Source organism: Gracilinanus agilis, chromosome 3 (assembly GCF_016433145.1).
Source record: "Gracilinanus agilis isolate LMUSP501 chromosome 3, AgileGrace, whole genome shotgun sequence".
In the NCBI taxonomy this organism is placed as follows: Eukaryota; Metazoa; Chordata; class Mammalia; order Didelphimorphia; family Didelphidae; genus Gracilinanus; species Gracilinanus agilis.
The window spans coordinates 553,665,462-553,687,774 of record NC_058132.1 but is presented as its reverse complement, the minus strand read 5'-3'; the positions used below and the strand labels follow the sequence as shown (position 1 = coordinate 553,687,774).

The 22,313-nt window shown below is 34.2% G+C and overlaps 1 protein-coding gene across 1 annotated transcript in view; it reads left to right on the top strand.

Moving 5' to 3' along the window:
* The window catches only part of NDFIP2 (Nedd4 family interacting protein 2), a 101,139-nt gene that overhangs the window by 33,450 nt on the left and 45,376 nt on the right, over positions 1–22,313 (top strand). The window contains exon 2 of the mRNA XM_044670574.1: positions 20,754–20,910. Coding sequence (XP_044526509.1) covers positions 20,754–20,910 — 157 coding nt within the window. The remainder of the gene's footprint in view (positions 1–20,753; positions 20,911–22,313) is intronic.

Sequence of the window (22,313 nt, the reverse complement as noted above, 5' to 3'; positions counted from 1 at the left end):
GGTATTGCTGGGTCTAAGCTTAAAAACAGTTTTATAACTCTTTGCATGTAATTCCAAATTGCTCTCCAAATGGTTGGATCAGTTCTTAGCTCCAGTAACAGTGCATTTTGTGTCCCTATTTTCCATATCCCCTCTAACATTCGTCACTTTGCCTTTTTGTCATTTTAGCCAATCTGGTATGAGGTTATATCTTAGTGTTGTTTTGTTTTGTTTTTCTAATCAGTAGTGATTTAAAGCATTGTTTCATCTATGTGTATATGACTTTGATTTCCTCTTATAAAATTGTCTGTTTGAATCTTTTGCTTGTTTTTCAGTTAGGGGGATGGCTTTTATTTTTATAAATTTGATAAAGTCCATTATATATTTTAGATAGAAGACCTCTATCTGAGAGACTGTCCATAAAATGCCTTCTCCTCAATTTTCTGCTTTCTTTTTATTCTTGGCAGGATTTATTTTATTTATAGAAAACACTTTTAATTTAATGTATTAAAAATTATCCATTTTATGTTTCACAATGTTCTCCATCTCTTGTTGACTCATAAATTCCTCTCCTATCCATAAATCTTATAGGTAGCATGTTTACTCCAAGCAGTGATTTGTTATCCACAAATCCTGGATCTGTGGTTTTCTTAAATAACAGCTTACTATAATCTTTTACTGCTGTTTGTTGTATGACTTTTCTGTTCTATTGGCCTACCTTTCTATTTCTTAGCCAGGACCAGATAGTTTTGATAATTACTGCTTTATTATATAATTCAAAATCTGGAACTGCTATACCTTCTTCCTTTACATTTTTAAAAATTAATTCTTTTTGACATTCTTGATCTTTTATTTTCCAAAATGAATTTTATTATTTTTTCTAACTAATAAAATTTTTTTTGTTAATTTAATTGGATGACATAGAATAAGTAGATTAGGTAAAATTGTCATTTTAATTATATTGGCTCTGCTCATTCAGGAACAATTAAAATATTTCTCCATTTATTTAGATCTGACTTTGTCTATAAAGTATTTTGTAGGGGGCAGCTTAGGTGGCTCAGTGGATTGAGAGGCAGGCCCAGAGATGAGAGGTCCTGAGTTCAAATCTGGTTTCAGATCCTTCCTGTGTGACCCTGGGCAAGTCACTTACCCTCTATTGCCTAGCCCTCACCACTCTTCTGCCTTAGAACCAATACACAGTATTGATTCTAAGATGGAAGCTAAGAGTTTTAAAAAAAAATTATGTCCCTATATTTCTGGGTTTATTTTGGCACGTATTTTATTCCAGGTTTTTTATTGTCTGTACTTATTTTAAATGGAATATCTCTTCTTGCAGGACTTTGTTAGTAATATGTAAAAATGATGATGATTTATGTGAGTTTATTTTATATCCTGCTACTTCGTTAAAATTATCTGTAGTTTCAACTAACTTTTTAGTTGATTTTCTACATATACCATCATGTCATCAGCAGACAGATAGTTTTGTTATCTCTCTGCCCATTTTGATTCTTTTGTTTTCGTTTTCTTTTTCTTTTCTTATTGCTATTGGTAGCATTTTTATTTAAATTTTAAATTTAAATTTTGAATATTTCCCATAGTTACATGTTTCATGTTCTTTCCTTCTCCCCCAAGCCTCCCTAACCCCCCTTAACAGCCACACAATTCCACTGGGTTTTACATGTATCATTGATTAAGACCTAATTTCATATTATTGATAATTGGACTAGAGTTATCATTTAGTATCTTCATCCCCAATAATATCTCCATCAGCCCATGGATTCAAGCAGTTGTTTTTCTTCAGTGTTTCTCCTCCCACAGTTCTTCCTCTGAATGTGGCTAGTTTTCTTTCTCATTAGTCCCTCAGCCTTGCTCTGGATCCTTGCATTGCTGCTAGTAGAGAAGTCCATTATGTTCGATTGTACCACAGTGTATCAGTCTCAGTGTACAATGTTCTCCTGGATCTGCTTCTTTCACTCTGCATCAATTCCTGGAGGTCATTCCAGTTCACATGGAATTCCTCCAGTTCTTTATTCTTTTGAGCACAATAGTATTCCATCATATTGGTAGCATTTTTAATACTATGTTAAATAATATTAATGATTTTCGGTATTTGTTTCACTTGTTTCACTCCTGATCTTTGCTGATGGTTATAGGTAGATGTTTTGCATCATTTTTAGAAAAACTCCATTTATACTTATGTTTTCCAGTGATTTTAAAATGTTATTTTTTTGGTTGTTTGTTTTTAAAGAAGGAAGGATGAGGATGGGAGAAGGTAGAAGGGAAAAAAGGAAGGGAAGGAAGGTACCTGGGGTAGCCCTCAGCCCCGGTGGGGAAATTAACCTGAGCCTTTTGTAGCAGAACAAAAATCAGGCTAGGATTTCATAGGGATATTAAAGCTGGGTTTATTTAGGTTAGGGAAAGAAAGGTTTGGGAAAGCTAGGAATTAGATATCTGAAGCAAAAGGCTCTCTTGGGGGGAAAAAGGTGCTCTCCCCCCTTTTCCAAAAAAGGTACCAAAACCTGCGCTCTCTCTTCTTTTTATACTTTCTCAGACACCTCCCACAAAGAAAGTGGGAGGTGTCTGAGGAAGTTAAGGTAGAGAGTTCTGGGAGATGTAGTCTTCCAGGGTTCAGAGCCATTCCAAAACACGCAAAAAGGAAAGAGTGTTGCATTTTGTCAAAAGATTTTTCTACATCTATTGATATAATTACATGGTTTTTATTACTTTGACATTGATATTATCATTTATGTTAATAGTTGCTAAACCATCCCTGCATTCCTGGTATAAATCCTCTTTTGTCCCAATGTGTTATCTTTTTGACTTAGTATTGTTGACTTCTGGCTTGTATTTTGTTTAGGACTTTTGCATTTACATTAATTAATGAGATTGGTCTATAATTTTCTTTCTCTGTTTTTGCTCTTCTAATTTAGATATTACCACCATATTTGTTTCATAAAAAGAGGTTAGTAAAACTTCTTTACCTCTCATTTCATGTAATTTGTTTAATTAGAATTAGTTGGTTCTTAAATGTTTGGTAGAATTCATTTGTAATACCATATGGTTTTGGTGCTTTTTTTCTTTAGGAATTCATTTATGGCTTGTTCAATTTCTTTTTCTAAAATAGATTTATTCAGGTGTTCTATTTCTTGCTCTGATATTCTAGGCAGTTAAATTTTTTGTAAGTATTCTTTTATTTCTCTTTCATTGTTAAATTTGTTTTCAAATTGTTGAGCAAAATAACTCCTAATAGTTCCATTAATTTCATCTTTGTTGGTGGTAGAATCATCTTTAATGCAAGTGATTTGGTTTTCTTCTCTCATTTTTTTACATTAACCAATATTTTACCAATTTTATTGTTTTTTTCATAAAACTGACTCAGATTTATTTAATTAATTTCTTCAATTTTATTGATGTTACTCTTAATTTTTAGGATTTTTAATTTGGTGTTCAGATGGGGATTTTTAATTTGTTCTTTTTCTAGTTTTAAAAATTACATTCCCAATTCATTCATCTTTTCTTTCTATATTTTATATATTTTTAAATTATTAACATCAGCATTTAGAGACCGCATCTCATAAATTTTGGTATGTTGCCACTTCATTTTCTTTCTCTTTAATAAAATTATTGTTTCTATGATTTTTACTTTGACTCATTCATTCTTTAGCATAAGATTATTTAGTTTCCACTTAATTTTTAGTCTTTCTGCTACCCATTTTGGAATGTAATTCTTATTGCATTATGATCTGAAAAGTATGCATTCAGTATTTCTATTTTTCTACATTTAGTTGTAAAGTTTTTGTGCCTTATTATATGGTCAATTAAAAAAAAACCCAAACCCTTTACCTTCTGTCTTAGAATCAAGAGGCAGAATACCTTCTGTCTTAGTATCAAGAGGCAAGGGCTAGGCAATGAAGGTTGAGTAATTTGCCGAGGGTCACACAGCTAGGATGTGTCTGAGGCCAGATTTGAACCTAAGACCTCTCCTGTCTTCAGATCTGGCTTTCTATCCTTTGAACCAACAAATGGCCCTCATTATGGTTAGTTTTTCGTGAAGGTGCCATGTACTGCCGAGAAAAAACCACATTCCTTTCTATTTCTTTTCAGTTTTCTCCAGAGGTCTATTGTATCTAACTTTATATATAAAGTTTTATTTATATCTATAATTTCTCATTTATTTTCAATTGGTTTTATCTACTTCTGAGAGCAGAAAATTGAGGTCTCCTGGTAGTTTTACTATTTCCTCTTTTAACTTCTACAACTTTCCATTTAGGAATTTGGATACTGTACCGTTTGGTACATATTTGTTTAGGATTGATACTGTTTCATTGTCTATTATGCCTTTTATCAAGATGTAATTTCCTTTCTCATCTCTTTTGATTAGATCTATTTTTACTTTTTCTGTCTCTGAGATCATGATTTCTATCCCTGCTTTAATTTACTTTAGTTGAGCTATAATAGATTTTGCTTCAACCTCTTACTTTTACTCTTTGTGTGACTCACTTTAAATTTGTTTTGTATACACAGGATATTGTAGGATTTTGATTTTAATACACTGTCATACTTTTCTATATTATGGGTGAGTTCATCTCATTCACTTTCACAATTACTAATTGTATTTCCCTACATCCTGTTTAACCTCTTTCCTTTGAGCCTTTCTTTGTTTACAAAAATTTTGCTTCCAGCCACTATCTCCCTGAGTTCACCCTCCTCCTCCTCCTTTCTCTTATTCCCTTTTCCCTACTACTTTCCTATAGAGTAAGGTAAGTTTCTATAGCTGGCTGAGTGGGGAGATGCAGTGGGTAATGCTTTGAACTCTACTCTCATCAGAATTAGTTCAAAATTACCCACTGCATCTCCCCATCTTCTCCTTCACTATACTGACTCTTAGGCACTGCTCTGTATGATATAGTTTATATACCCTTCTATCTTTCTTTTTCTCATTTCCCTGCCTGTTCCACTTTACCATCTCATTTTTTGTTGTTGTTTGGATATCAATCCATCATATTCTGCTTACTCCTTTCTGTCTATGTATACTCTTTACTATCCTAATAGTGATAAAGTTCTTAAGTATCTAAAGTACTTTAAGGATCTCGAATACCTTAAGTACCTTTTACGACTCAAGTATCATATACATCTTAAGTACCTTAAGTATCACCTTTCCAGGTATGCATTTACTTAATATAACTTTATTGAAATGCTTAAGTTTTCAGTTTTATGTTTACCTTTTTATCATTCTGAATATTGAATTTGGTCTTCAAATTTTCTTATCAGCTTGTGTGTGTGTGTGTGTGTAAAATCTGGAAATCTTCTATTTCATTGTGTCACTTTCTTCCTCAAAGAGTGTTATGCTCAGTTTTGCTGGGTATATGATTCTTGGTTGTAAGTCCTAATTCCTTGTCTTCTGAAATATATTCCATGCCTTCAGGTCCTTTAATGTAGGTAAGCTGCCAGGCCTTGTGTAATCCTGACTGTGGTTCCATGGTATTTAAATTGCTTAATTCTGGCTGTTTGTAGTACTTTTCTGTTGGCCAGGGAGTTTTTGAATTTTACTATGATAGTTCTAGGGTGTTTTATTGCAAGGTCTTTTTCAGGAAGTGATTAGTATATTCTTTCAATTTCTGTTTTTCTCTCTTGTATGAGGATATCAGAGCAACATTCTCTAATGATTTTTTGTAATAAGGAATTTAGGCTTTTCTAAAAAGCAAAGTTTTCAGGTATTCCAGTGGTTCTTAAGATTGTCTTTCCTAGAGCTTTTTTCTGCCAGTTCTTTAATTTTTTTCTTCTATTTTTTCATTCTTTTGACTTTGTTTTTACAGTTTTCTTGTGCTTTATGGTGTTATTAACTTCCATTTGCTTAATTCTAAATTTTTAGGTAGTTATTTTCTTCCTTGAGCTTTTGTGTTTCCTTTTCCATTGGGTCTATTCGAGAGAGAGAGAGAGAGAGAGAGAGAGAGAGAGAGAGAGAGAGAGAGAGAGAGAGAGAGAGAGAATGAGAGAGAATACTCTCTTACTGGCCCATTCTAGTCTTTAGGAAATGATTTTCTTCATTTTTTTTTTAGACCTTTATTTCCATTTGGTACATTCAGGTTTCCAGTTTGTCATTTCTTTTATTATTTGATTTTTATAACTTTTTTTCCAAGTTTTTCCAAGAGATCTTTTGGCACTTGACATTCTAACTTTCCTTTGAGGCTGCATGTTTCCTTTTTGCTAATGTTGTCTTCTTCTGAGTTTATATTTTGATCTTCCCTATCACTAAAGTCACCTTCTAAGGTTAGGCTTTTTTCCTTTATCTTTTGTCCACATTTTTAGTTATTGTTTCCCCCTTGCCACCTTGTCTATCTGTTGGAATTGGGTTCTACCCATGGGATAGAGGGAGTGCTCTTCTAAGCTTGTAGTGTAACTTTCTCTGGTACTTGGGTCCCTCATTGTTCAGTTCCACAGGACGAACTGCTTTCCTTCTTGTGGAGAGGCTTGCAGCAGGTTTTTCAATGTATTCTGCTCCCCCTGCTTTTGGTTTCCCTGTTGTCTCCTGTGTTTGGCTCTTCCCCACTCTGCCCTTTTATTACCTCAGGCCATGTGGAAGTGAATAAGGCTGGATTCAGACTATGCATGGGACTTATCCTGACTCTGAAGTTTCCTTATGGCAGGCCAATATTGGACTTTTCTTGGCTGTTTCCTGTCTGTTGTTTTGCCACTTGAAGATGCTTCCTTACGAGAGGCCTTATTGTCTCAGGCCACATGGGAATGCTCTTCAAGCTTCTTTTCTTCCTTCTTCCTGATCCTGCACTCTATAAGTTCCCCCCAGTGTAGTACTCACTGGGCTATTCTCACCCCTTTCACCCAATAAGAACTGTCCCTTCTGCTTTTCTTTGGTTAAGGTACTTTATGTTCTATTTTTCTGTGTTTGGTATGTCTGAGGGGTTTTTGTGTCTTTTCTTCTGCCATCTTAATTCCTAGCATGCAACTTGCTCTAACTTTATTTCTAGGGAATTAGACACGTTGCTTTTGATGTCTGAAATTCCCCTTTATCTTGAACCAATAAGGAAACTGAATTTGTTTAGAGGAAAAAAGTCAAATCAAGTAGCATGCCTACTTCTTCTGGTATTTGAAAATACTAGACTTCTGGCCAGAGGTTGGGTTCCAGGCCCAGCACTATCACTTAACTAGTTGTATGTGTTTCCTTAGAAGAAGTTTCATACTCTGAACCCATTTTCTTATTTGTAAAATAAGGTTATATAATAATATATACCTAAATGTTATGAGACAACTGATCAAAAAGTTTTATTATTGAAAAAAGTTAATATAAGTTGCTATTGTCATTTGTTTCTTAAAAATTACATGGGTGGGGGGCAGCTGGGTAGCTCAGTGGATTGAGAGCCAGGCCTAGAGACAGGAGGTCCTAGGTTCAAATCCGGCCTCAGACACTTCCCAGCTGTGTGACCCTGGGCAAGTCACTTGACCCCCATTGCCTACCCTTGCCAATCTTCCACCTATAAGTCAATACACAGAAGTTAAGGATTTAAAATAAAAAAAAATTATATGAGTACAAGAGGTTCTGAACCTAATTTTTGCTGTTTCTGCTTATTTTACTCTTTTGACACCCTGTCTTCTCTGGAAGTAGATGATGGTAAAGTAAGTATGTATGTACACAGATCCACACATATGTGTATAAAAACATAGTTATTTTCTTTCATGAAAACAACAGGGTAAATATACATTGGTAAATAAAGCTCAGAAATTTGTTAACACTGCATACATTTGTATTATAACAATATACCTTTTAAGTAATTATAGAGCAAGACCTTCATTAGTCATCATTCAATTCTTTTAACCTCAAGCTTTTTTTAAGGAGCATTAAAATATTTGTTCTTGAATAATGATAAAGCCTTTTATGGATAATCATCTTTCTTTGACTTAATCCAGAATAATTGATGAAGATTAAGATGCATCTCTCTAAATGTAAAGGCTGTAATAGTGTAAAATTTTTAACAGGGTTGATGAATGTACATACTTTATTACCTGGGCCTGTTGTGACCAACATACATTTATATTATGTTATGAATAAAAATTAATCTTGAAGGTTTATTGCCAGATTTATAATAATTTTTTAGTAAAGAGAAAGAGAGAAATTAAGTTTCCAGCCTTTCTAACATGATAAAAATCTAGTCCTCCATTGCAGGCAGCAGTCCCCTCCATGCCACCTCTTGCTAGAGATCAAGAGATAAGATAAAAAGCTCAGAACAAAGTGCCAGTTAGAGACAGATATAGAAGCAAAGAGACCATCTCCACTTCCCGTGCTAGCTTTTCAAATCTCCCTCTCAGCTTCTCCCTCTGATCTTTTCAGTTCCTTCAATTGGCCAATGACTTTTATATGTCACACTGTCATGCTGTCACACCAACCTTGTATTGGGATGCTGGGGTTAGGCCATCAAACACATGACTCTGATTCCTATGCTGAACCTTTCTGAGATGTAGGTCCCCTAGATAATGTTAATTAACATAATCCCGCCTTCTGATTCTTTGGGAGACCAGCATGTTAAGTCTCCTCACTTTTGGTTCTCCAGGAGATTAACATGCTGGTCTCCCCATATATGGAGTCTATACATTTAGGATTTTTCCATCAGGGTGCATCAGAGTGCAAAAGATATTGTAAATTTCATGGAGGGAGTTAACTACAATTCAGGTAATTCAAGAATGAAAAGGAGAGAAAAGGAAAAAAAAAATGGTTGATAGGTGTATTGACAAAGAGCTATTAGTGGGCATTTCCCTTTTACCCAAATGTTCATAATCAGGATTAATGGAGGACTCAACACCCCCCCCCCCACGCAATTAAATTCATTTTATCCAAAGTTTCACTCCTAATCTCCTAATGTAGTGTTTGATTTCTGTAAGCTTCCTTACAGCATCTTCTACAGAACATTTGCTTTCCTGGTCTAGGTTATTGGCTGTCATCTTTCCTTAAAATTGCTTTAAAAAGGTCTTAGACTTTTAGGATAATTACACAATTATAATGTGTTTAGGGATAAAGGTAACCATAGAATAGAAGAATATTTTCCACTGTGTGGAAGGAAACTGGATGATCTAGGAAATAAATCTTTGATTTTGGTGTTGTTTACCAACAAAGCTTATAAAAACACATTGAAAAAGTAGAAAAATGTAAAAAAAGTAGAAAACCAAATGAATATTTATATTCTCAGCTTAAGCTCTTTTTTGAATCCCTTTGATTCTTCAATGAATTTGTGGCTTCATCTATGTCTATGTGATCCCTCACCTATTGTAGGAGTTATGTTCCAGAGACCCCTGCAATGGGTGAAAAATCCCAGAAGTAGTGGCATTATATTTATTTTATTATGTATATATATATATATATATTTAAGGCTTTATAAACCCTTCCCACTGTCCTATAAACCTTTTCCACACTTATTAACGTGTAGTCACTGAGTCAATCAGTGCCCAGGATACAGAATACAGTACTATGGTTGGTCGCCTTCCATTCCATCAACCAGTAGAGTACTGTGATAAGGTAACTCTGTGATACAGAATTAGATATATATTTTTTGTGAAGCTGGGATAAGTGAAATACTATAGCGAGTGATGACTATTCCCAATAATAATACAAAATGCAACCCATTCTCACCTTCTTATCCAGTTTGTCTTTTGTCCTGGCCCTCTCGTATAAATCCTTATAGTCTAGTCTACATGCCCTTCCTCTTTTTTATGACATTTGTGTACATATTAATGAATATTAATATGGCATCTCTCAATTGTTTCTTGTTCTTTTTACGTGATATACCCACCTTCTTTTCCCCTCATAAATCACTTTGATGGGGGTGGAGCTAAGATGGCTGAGGACTAGCAGAAACTTTCTAAATCTCCTTCCAACCAATCAATACAAAACATCTCAAAGGACAAAAATCAAAATCAGACATGTAAAAGGGCAATCCCATGGGATGCAGCTATAAAGGTAGGCCGTGTTTGGGAATTTCCATGCTATAAGGGGGCTAAACTACACTTATCAAAGTGCGGGAGCTGATCACCCCTCCCCCACACTACCTACCCTACTGGAGTCAGAATGAGGGCCAGGCAATAAATTGTGGAGAGCTGGCTGACCACAGACTTACCCCTGAAGGCAGTGCAAGGCCTTGGCAGTGAGACTTGGGTTCTGAGGCTGAAGAATATGGGGCAGCCGAACACAGAGATTGGGCAGAAGTGGAGCTGGCCTCAGCAGAGGCATCAGGGACTAGAAAAATGGCCTTAGGGCAAAATGATTTAGAGTAAGCTACACAAAGAACTGCCTGGAAGATACTACCAAGACAAAGCCCTTTGAGACCAAAGCTAAGAAAGCAATGTCCACCAACATGCCAGAACCACAGTCCACAAGTAGCAAAAGAAATAAGCAACATAAATCACTTTGATGACATCTTTTATATAAAGCTGCTTCTCCCAATATAATTCTTTCTTGGTAATAAGTTGCAACCTACTCACACCCACCATGATCTTTTGAATAACTACAACTTTTAATTCTTCAGAAACTGTGGTATCAATGACTCATAGAAAATCCCTAGGATTCACTTTAACCCTTTAACTAGATTATAGCTAAGTGATGTTGCCTTGCATTGTCTCTAAAAGACTTGCATAGGTAGCCAAGAAAATTAAAGCCACTCTTGTTTGTCCATAGTTAGTGTATTTTGTCTTTGATTCTGTTTGTCCCTACCCTTGCTTACAATCTTCCTTTCCCAGAAACAGCAAGAATCCAGAATAGCCCTACCTGCTGGGCCAGCATTATAAGAGTTTTTCCTCCTACATGACTCAAATCTTATCTACAAGCTTTCAGTAATCAGCTTTATCCAATCAAAAAATGCCCCTTATACAGTTTACCTCCTTCCTAATTTTTTTTAACGAATTATATGAAGAAAAATTTTAACATTAGTTTTCTAAAATATTGAATTCCAAATTCATTCCCTGTCTCCCACTCCTTTCCCTTCCCCAAGATAGTAAGCAATTTAATATAGGCTGTACATGTTATGTCATACACAACATATTTCCATATTAGTCATTTTGGAGAAGAAAATACATATCAAACATACAAACAAAAACTTCATAAAGAAAAAATAAGCTGACAAATAGTATGCCTCAATCTGCATTCAGACTCCGTTAGTTCTTTCTCTGGAAGTAGATAGCATTTTTCATCATAAGTCCTTCAGAATTATCTTAGATCATTGTGTTGTCTTTCATAGTTGATCATTGTATAATATTGCTTTTATTATACACATTGTTCTGGTTCCATCATGCAAGTCTTTCCAGATTTTTCTGAACAACTCCTGTTTGTCATTTCTTATAGCACAATAGTATCCCATTACAATGATAAACCAAACTTGTTCACACTCCCCAATTGATGGATATGCTCTCAGTTTCCAATTATTTGCCACTATAAGAAGAGCTGCTATAAATATTTTTTGTACAAATAGATCCTTTCTCCCTTGTTTTTCACTTGGCATATGAACTTAGTAGTGGTATTTCAGGATCAAAGGGTATACATAGTTTTATGGCTTTTTGACCTCCTGTGTAACTAAAACAAGTATAATCCTTGTCTTTGTTTCTTTAGGAAGTCTCTGCCCACAGAGTTTGCTGCCAAATAATAAATTTACACTGGTTCCTAAATTTCTGGTTCTGGTTTCAGTTTGTTCTGGCATTGACAATTTTACCCACAGTGACAATAGAAAAAATTTTCTCTTGCTTCCTTAAAACTGTAATCCCCAGAGTTGGTTGTGTACATTGGATTTTTAAGATGAGCCATAGTTTAGGTGTTTGATGAAGAGTATCTTAGTATATACTTAGTAGCATCCACACCAGCCCCACTTCCCACCTTGTCACTCTGCCACAGGCTTATCACCTTATTAATTCTTTATTGCTTGGGTTTGGAGGCAGTCATTCAAATAGGCATACTTTGTTTTATTCTTATTAATTTCCAAAAAAGCATGTACTCAAATTGACTTGGCTCCTACCATAAAATAAAATCGGGGCAAACTCATCTGCCATGGATAGCTTCTCTCTCAACCTCAAGTGCCAAACAGAGAAAATCAATATTAATTGCCATAAAAATTTTAGAATATCAAGTAATAAAGAAATATTTTAAGATGCCTAAATAAGCTATAAGCAGTAATGGTACTCACATCTAGGGTTACTTTCGTGCTTTGAGAAAGTAGAGAAAAGGCCTATTAACTGAATTTAGAGCTCCAACTGCTGCTTTTGCCTGGTTTCATCACCATTTAATGTCTTCAGAAGAAAGATGCTTGTTTGCATCTACATTTGGTACCCACAAACTTGGGTGAAAGTCTCTTCAAGGCTTTTAGAATTCCAAAACCAAGCTCAGGTCTCCTGAACAAACTAAAAAAAAAATTTTTTTTTGTACCTCGATTCTAGCCCTTCACAGGCCTGTTAAACGGTCTGTGTTCTTTTAAGGGTGTAGTCACCATCTTCAAAGTCTGTGATTATAGTCGAAATGAACAACCATCATTTACAAATCTTCTCTGTCCTCCAGGATATACAATGGATATTATGAAAAATAGTAAGTTATATTAAATCAGTGATCTTTAAAAAAATAACATTAGAGAGAGGGTGGGATTGGACTTGTTATTTCATTGGTATAAGGAACTTTCAGATAAGAAAAATCCCTTTCCCTGTGGAAGGTGGCACCTCTTCTGAGTTTTGTATCTTAGAAGGTTGTTTAGAGCACTGTGAACTTAGTTGTCTTCAGCAAGTCCCACAGCTAGTCTGTATCAGAGGTGCTATTTGAACCCAGGTCATTCTGGTTTTGAGACTAACACTGATTGTTAACTCTTTGAATCTTTTAGAAGTAGGAAAGCTCTTAGAATATTGTCTTGTCTAGCCTCCTACCCTAGTGCTGGAATCCTCTCTCTATCAAGAGTCCCCGTTGATCTTTATTACTGTCCTTTGGGAGCTTTAGAGAATTGTCTTGGGTTCTATATAATCTAGGATCTATAAACTTGTTACATTTTTAAAAATATTTATATAACAATATTGGTTAAAGGAAATTAGTAGAGTATCTACTCCTAGCATGTGAAGACTTTCCCAGGTGGAAGGTACAGATGAGAATAATTTGTTCCAGTAGACATGAAGTCTGTGAGAGCCCTTAGAGCTTGGGTAGACATTGGAAAAATTAGTCATTCATTGCATCCCAAGCCATCACCAACTGTCTTGACTTTTATCTTACCACCAAACTTTGAATCAGAAGACATCACCCAGTTATGCCATTTTGGTCTTCTTTGAGTATAAAGAATAACAGCTAATCAACCAGTGAACTAAAGTGGCTTCCTTTGTCATCCTTTGTTTTTTATGTATTTGAAGACGTGATTCAGAGAAGGTCATAGGCTTTTACCAGACAAAGGGATCTGTGACATAAAAAAAAGGCTAGCTTCCTGACCAATATTTTTTAATAGTTTTTTATTATTATTAAAAAAACCCTTACCTTCTGTCTTGGAACCAAGGCATAAGAGTAGTAAGGGCTAGGCAATGGAGGTTAAGTGACTTGCCCAAGGTCACACAGCTGGGAAATGTCTAAGGCCAGATTTTTAACCTACCACCTGTCTTTAGGCCTGGCTCTCAATCCACTGGGCCACCTTCCTGCCCCCTATTTTTTTTTTTTTATATTTGAACAATATTTGAAAGTAGCTATCACTTGCTCATCCCACCTCCAATTATTTTCAGGTTTCAGATGCTACATATTATCAGCTGCTTTATATTGGTATGTATGTGTAATATGTATATATGTGTATATATAAAAATTTGATTTCCTAGCTTTTCATTTTTTTTTGATTACCAAGAAGTTACAGGTGATTTATACTATTTTTCATTTTCCCAGATCACTGCTATGCAGAAGACCTAGGATGAATATCCATTTTGTCACATCATGAAACAAGGAACTGGACCTATATCATTATTATTTATAGCTAACCCAATTTTCATGCTGGTAGATTTCATATGTAGGCTGCTACTTCAGAGAATAGAATATGAAACAGCAGTTGAACAGTAAAATATTAGGGAAATTGATACAAATTTTCCCCAAAAGACAAGTTAGATCATTAAGTAAATGTTGTAATTTGATCTTCCATACTTCAAAACTTCAGAGTATCTTATTGATATGGGTACTTCATTGGCACAGTTTATATTTTTTCACATTGTTATAATCTTGGCTTTGTTAACCCATAGATTTTCTACATAGGGAATCTACTTGGCATGCTGGAGTCTTTTTATTTTGCCTGACTACCAGAGCACATTTATGCTGTCCATTTCTTCTCCCTTCTTCTCATTACATGATAAGGCAGCATCATTTTTTGACCTTACATTTCCTGGAGGATATTTTCAGTACCACTTGCATATGAGCTATTGGTAATATGAAGCAGTCTTTCCTTTGTCTTTTGGTACATCTGCAATTTTGGTTATTCAGAGATTGTGTTAAGCTGATTTACAGACATTTTAACATTGGGAAAATGAGAATATTGAGCTTTTGTGTCAGTACCATGGGATTCTTTTGAGTGCTGCACAATTTTCTAAATGTAATCTATCTACCTTTCTAGAACTCTTGCATTAAATTGAAAAAAATTTCAAAATTGGTGTCTTTATACAGAGATAACATAATTTGTAAAACATTATCATAGCCACAACGTTCAAATTGAGTTCAAACTGGTAAAGTATGTTACTGTTCAGCCATGTCCTATTCTTCATGACCCCATTTGGGATTTTATTGGCAAAGATATGAGACTAGTTTGCCAATTCTTTTTATAGCTCATTTTACATATGAAGAACTGAGGCAAACTGGATGAAATGACTTGTCCAGCGTCACATAGCTGGTAAGTGTCTGAGGTGAGATTTGAACTCATAAAGATGAGTTTTCCTGATTCCAGGCCTAGTACTCTATCCACTGTTCTACCTAGCTTCCTATACAGTAGGCTATATTGGTGTGTGTGGAGTAGGAAGGAATAGATCTAATTACATATAACATCTAGCATGGAATATTGGAAAAAGTGCTGACCTTGAAGTCAGAAGGGACTGAATTTAAATCTTACCTCTAATAGAAGTTGACGCTGTGATCCTTGGAATGCCATTTAGCCTCTTAATATTTTAGGTAACTTTATATTGAGACTAAATTGCACAGATACTAACCTCCATTGGTAAAGGAAATTCCTCATCAGGAAGGCTCTATATCAGGAAGTCACAAGTCTAGTTCCTATGTTTATAATGCATGAAGAAAATGTTCAGTGTATAGTGTGTATATACTAGAATATGGCACCTAGCGAGTAGGATCATAGGATTTTACTTACAAGGCCTAAATGTTAAGTGACTGTACAGTATCTCATGTGTCTCACAAATCAGTCAGAGATAGGATTGAATTCTCAGGTCTTCTGACCTGAAATACAATGCTTTTTTCCCCTATGTACCATTGACTTAGTAGATAAATCTTTTTTGCAGTCAATTCAGTTTGTTAAATTATCTTTTTTCCTGCTTCTCCCAAAAAGCCAGAACTGGAGGTGGAGGGTAATATTAAAACATGTTATGCAAAAAAAATATTTTGTGCATTCCTAAACACTTGGATTTGAGTATAAATTTGTAGTTAGGTGAACCTGGTAACTAGATGTTTTCTGCAGAAACAGGAAATTTGTGAAGGGGGTGAGGTTTTTGTTTCGTTTTGTGTTTGTTTTTAGGGAAAATTACTTCCATTTTGAACACATTGGGTTTGAGATACTTTGGGACATACAGGTAGAACTGTTCATCTTCTCAAATCCAGCTACTTTCTTCACTCCCACAGCTACTGTCTGAGTTCATATCTTTATTACTTCTTAACCAGATTATTGCACAGCCTGTTAATTGTTCTCTTCCCACTTTAGTCCTTCCTACAGACTCTTGACAAAGTAATTTCCTAAGGGGGTAGATCTGACAGTGTAACTCTCCTACTCAATAAACACAATTGCTCCCTATTATCTCTAACTCTCAAAAAGCCTTGCACACTTGACCCCAAGACTGTCTTTCTAGCATCATTGTCCATTACTCTCCTTACTTCTTGTACTCTGTGATCCAGGCTAACTGTTTTGTCTGTTCTTAACACAGGATCTTATATCCCCCCTCTCCTGCACCTGGCTCTTTCTTTAACTCCACTCATAGAATGTATTGTACACCATAGCAATATTGTATACCATAGCAATATTGTACAATGGTCATCTATGAAAGACCCAATTACTCTGATCAATACAGTGATTGACAACAGTTCCAAAAGACTAATGATGCAAAATGCTATCCATCTTCAGAGAGAGAACTAATAGAACTCTGAATGCAGATTGCTTTTAACTTTATTTTCTTGCCTTTCTTTTGGTTTTGGCAATATGGCTAATATGAAAGTATGATTTGCATAACTTCTTATGTGTATAGTGGATATTGTGTTTCTTACCTTCTCAGTGGGTGGGGAAGGGAGTGGAGGGAAGGAGAGAATTTGAAACTGAAAATAAATTTTAAAAAATTACCATTTTATTGTGCAGCTTTTTAAAAATTCTATTTAGGCCCTTAACACCTTTCTTAATTACTTCCTTTTGTTAATTTGCCAGGGTCTAAAGCAGTGATTCCCAAAGTGGGTGCTACCGCCCCCTGGTGGGTGCTGCAGAGATCCAGTGGGGTCGGGTGATGGCCATTTTTTTTTTTTTTTGTATTACATTCTATTCTGACTTCAATAAATAGTTTCATAGTTTCCAGGGGATGCTAAGTAATATTTTTTCTGGAAAGGGGGCGGTAGGCCAAAAAAGTTTGGGAACCACTGGTCTAAAGGGAGTATTTCAAGGGCCTCCGCTGTTAAATTTTTACTATTTATTTCTCCATGCTGTTCAATTAATATTTCCCTTATTTATCTCTCATGCCATTGGGTGCAGGCATATTGAGAATTGACACTTAATTTGCTTATGGTACTTTTAAGCAAAATATAATTTCCCTGTTTAAATTTCTTAACTATCTGAATTTTTACTGTTACCTTTTCTGAAATCATTACTATTACCCATGCTTTTTTGAGTTTACCTGAAGCATAATATTTTCCTTTTGAACTGCTTATTTTAACTCTGTGTGAATCATTGTTTCAAGTGTTTCTTGTTAGTAATGTGGAATTCTGCTTTAAGAATCTATTTTTCTATATGCTTGTTTTAAGGGTGACTTCATCATGATTGTATTCAGTTATGGTTGTTAATTGTTCACATTCTCCCATCCTGTCCTTTTATAATCTCTTCTTCATCCTCAGTAAGGAATAAGAAACTAGAAAAAGAGAAAATATGTGATAACTTTCATTTTTTATTTTTTCAGTTACATGTAAAATTTTTTTTTGACAATTGTTTTCTGACATTTTACAATTCAGATTTCCCCTATCCATCTCCTTCCCTCTTCCCAGGCAGTAGTCTGATATAGATTATATCCATACTTTTATGTACTACATATTTACATATTGCTTATGATATGATAGAAGACACATATCACAATACAATAAAAATCTCATGAAGGAAATAAAGTGGAAGATGGCATGCTTTGTTCTACATTCAGACTCCCACAGTTCCTTCTTTGGCTGTGGATAGCATTTTCATCATCAGTCCCCTATGGTTGTCTTGGAAACCTGCTTTACTGACAATTTCATTCACAGTTGATCATTGAATGGTATTTCTGTCACTGGATACATTGTTCTCCTGGTTCTGCTCACTTCACTTTGTATCAGTTCATTTAAGTCTTTCCAGGTTTTTCTGAACTCCTCCTGTTTCTTGTTTCCTATGGTGTGATAGTATTCCTTTACAACCACGTATTATGACTTGTTCATCCATTCCCCAAGAGATGGATAATTCCTAAGTTTCCAATTTTTCTGCCACTACAAAAGAAGCTGCTAAAAATATTATGGTACAAGTAGGTCCTTTCTTGTTATCTCTGATCTATTTGGGCCAGTAGTGGTACTGTTGGGTCAAAGCATATGCGTAGTTTTGTGGCCCTTTGATGCTATTTCCATATGTCTTTCCAGAATGGTCATATCAGTTCACAATTCTGCCAACCATGTATTAGTGTCCCCAATTTGACCACATTCCCTCCAACATTTATCATTTTCCTTTTTAGACATATTAGCCAATCTAATAAATATGAGTTTGTATCTCAGGGTTGGTTTAATTTGCTTTTCTCTAATCAATAGTGATTCGGAACATTTTTCATGTTACTATGGATAGTTTTAATTTTTTCCTCTGAGAACTGGTTTTGTGATCAGCTTTTAATGATTTGTAATTAAAGTGATCTGTTTCCAACTTGCCTGTTTTCAGTTTCTTTCAGCTAGATCTTTATGATGCCTGCTCTGAAATTATTTTGTTTAGATTATATATTCTTTGTTGTACCTTTCTGAACCTCATCGTTCCATTTTCTTTAATTTAAAATACTTCTAAACTAAATTCTGTATGTATTTTCAATTTTCTTTTGTTCTATTAAAAAGTATGATCTTATACTGTTCATTCCTCTCCTACTCCTTTTTCCATATTCTTTACTCCCATTATGAGAAATAACAAATTTTTACGTACATTTTCATAATTTCTTCTTTCAGATGTTAATTTTTTGCTTCTATTTTCTTTCTTAAGGATATTAAAAACAGAGTGAAAATTACATAGATCTTTGTTTTGGCTTTTTTAATCCCCTCAGTGACCCATTAACACATTAGAATTCTGAACGGAAATTTGTATTTTTTCCTCCTAGAAGAATGAAAGCATGTCATATTTTAGATCTTTCTAGTCATTCATATCATTTACTTTACTAGGTTTTAGTTGATTTCTCTGTCATTTCTAGCCTTCATCTAGCATTTATCCCTCACCTTCAGGAATACTTCAAAGTACCTTTTTTTAAGTGTTCATGATTTATTTAATCTTTCAGGGTTAAGTTGTTCTTTGGTTTAGGCTATCATTTTTGCTTTTTTGGAATATTATATTCCAAGATTTTCTCTTCTTTTAAGTAGTACCTTCAAAGTCTTATGTAATGCTAACTATATTTCTCTGAACTCTTTCCTTCTGATTGTTTGAAATATTTTTTAATTTTGGTGATAACATTTCTGGGTATTCTTCCATTTGGAATTTGTTTCAGAAGGTTACCAAGGTATTCTTCCTAATTCTCTAATTATTTTCATTTATTATTTCTTGAAGTATGGAATTTAGATTTTTTTATTTTGTCATTTTTTTGGGGGGGAATCCAGTGATTTTCTTGTTTTTTAAATAGTCTTGTTTTTATTATATCTAATATCTATTCTAATATCTAATAATTTTATCAAATTATATATTTTCCTTCTATAATTCATTTCTCTAGGACTTTTATGTGTTATTTTAGTTTATTTTTTAATCTTGCTTCATTCCTTTCAAGTACTAATTCTTAGAAGTTCTTGTGACCAAGCTATATAATAATTATTTTTATTTTTGAAGCTCTGATCATAGTTCTGAAATTACTGCCTTATTCTGGTCATATCCTTTAGTCATCTTTTGATTCATAATATTTCTTCAAAATGTTCATTGTATTCTTACTCATAACTCCAATATCAGTTTCTGAATTGGGGTTTTGTATTAGGCCTAAGCTTTACATCCTCCTCCATTGTCCTTATCATTCATTCCAAATGGTATAATTGTGGTTTCTCTGAAGAGATTTTGGTCTGTATCCGTAGGATTCTCGTTTGTTTACCTGCTTTTGCTCTGGCTTTTTTGATCCATGCCAGAGTGCATGTAAGGGAACCACATTTCCATATTGCTATCTTTAACAGGATGTGACTTAAAAACTTTTTACTTTCATTGATATATTTGGTTCACATTGATATAATTTTTTTTGAATTTTGATTCCAAAAGTGTCTTTGAAATTTCAGATTTGTTAAATGTCAATGATTTTGTAATTTCATCCAATAAACTTTAATAGTAAAAATTCGATTTACCTCCCTTTTGTTTTTTATTTATCTACCTTTGGAAAATCACTTAACAAATGCGTGCCTTTTATCTAGAGGAAGGCACATTAAGTATTTTATAGAATTGTATACAATAAGTTTATAATACATGAGAGAGTTATAGATTAGAAATGGATGTAATTTTTTTTGACTAGATTTTTTTTTCAGACTGACAATCCTTAACTTCATTTACAATGGACTGTCCTATTAGTGGGATGATAGGGTTGAGAATTTCTAACCTATTTAGGAGGAATGGGGAGTATCTTCTTTTTTTTTTTTTTTTAATTTTTTTTAAACCCTTAACTTCTGTGTATTGGCTCCTTGGTAGAAGAGTGGTAAGGGTGGGCAATGGGGGTCAAGTGACTTGCCCAGGGTCATACAGCTGGGAAGTGTCTGAGGCTGGATTTGAACCTAGGACCTCCTGTCTCTAGGCCTGACTCTCAATCCACTGAGCTACCCAGCTGCCCCCTAGGGGAGTATCTTCTATATTTACCTTGGAATCAGCTTCCTTTTTTGTTTTTATTATGTTAAATCCTTTTTTAAATGTTAAACTTTTTAAATATATTAAATCCTTTTTTTAATGGCTAATGAATTTATGTGACTTGGCTTTAACTTTTTAGATATGGAAAGCAAAACACAATATTTATTAACTCTTATAAATATTCTTTAGTTTACTAATTTTTATAATTACATCAGTTCAACATTGTTTCAGAGGTTCTCAGAAATTAGGTTTTGATTTTCATTTTTTTACATTTTATAAATTATATTTAATAAATTCCATTTTTTTCAGCTTCATAATGAAGATGATAATTCAGAGTCACCTGTGGTTGAGCCACCATCAACTTCAACACAGATACTAAGGACTTCTCCTTCTGCACCAATACTTGAACCTGAGACTTCTCCTCCACCTTATAGTAGCATTACTGTGGAAGCAGCTGCAACTTCAGGTAATTTCTTGAATTATTTAAACCTGATAATTTAAGAATTTTTATGTTCATCTCAGATTAGGGATATTTAGCTTTTATGTGACAGGAGAAATATATACCTGTATATATAATCCCAGTTTTAAAAAAATGTTATTGGTAGTTGCTGACCACATAATTTTCTTCTGTATACTTAGCACAGGCAGCTAGGTGGCACATACCTAGAGTTAGGGGATTCATCTTCATAAATTCAAATATGGCCTCAGACACATATTAGCTATGTGACCCTGGGTAAATCATTTTACCCAATTTGCCTCAATTTCCTCATTTGTAAAATGAGTTGAAGAGGGAAATGGCAAATGAATCCAGGATCTTTGCGAAGAAAACTCCAAATGTTGTCATAAAGAATTGGACAAAACTGAGAGACAACTGACTAAACAACACCTACTTAGGACAATAGTTAGTTTGAAGTAATGTTTTTTTGAGTTTATTACTATTTGCAACTCTTCTGCTTTTCTTTTCAGACTGTCTCTTTTTCAAAAAAAAAATGGAATCATTTCATATGTTGTTTGTGTGTCTAGTTGTTTTTTCTGCTGCCACTTTGTGGCATTTCATTTCTGGTGATCACATGTAATTTAACAGTATAGATGATTTCTAGCTTTCTGTCTTATATTTAGACCCTAAAGTGCTATCCGTTGCATAGAACATGCTATTATACTTTATTTTCCCCAAGAGTCACAACTTCCCGATTATTCCATTTTTGTACTTTTTTCTTAGAATTTTCCTAAACATTTTATATATTTGTCAAAAAAAATTTACCGTTTTAAACCATTATCCCTGATAGTATTTCTATGTGTAGAATATATCTAGTTTTCCTTGAAATTACTTTACTTTCATTATTAAATCACTCTTAAAAGTTATCCTTTAACTTTCTTTGTTGGACCTTTGCTTGTTCCTAATTTTCCTTTTTTATATCATATGCTTGCTCTTTTTGTATGAATTGAAAAAGTCCTTAAAGATTATCTCTTTTAGTCCCAATTGGCGTATAGTCATCTAAAATTTGCAAAGTACTCCATTCTCTTTCAATTTTTTTTGAGCATACCTGATTTATTATAATCAGTTGTTATAATTGATCAAAGCCCATTTGATTTCCCATTTAGATCCCAGTCAAATGGATGATTTACAGAACTTAGTTATATAGTTAATAAAAAAAAGAAATTTACAAAACATAGAAAAATTTTTTCTTTCTTTATTTCTTTTCTTTTTTATTTTTAGAAAAATTTTCCATGGTTACATGATTCATGTTTTTACTTTTCCCTTCACCCCTTCAAACTCCCCCCCCCCCCATAGCTCAAACCCCATATTCAAGGAGTTGTTTTTCTTCTGTGGGTAGGGTTCTTTACCATAAATCCCTCAGAATTGTCCTG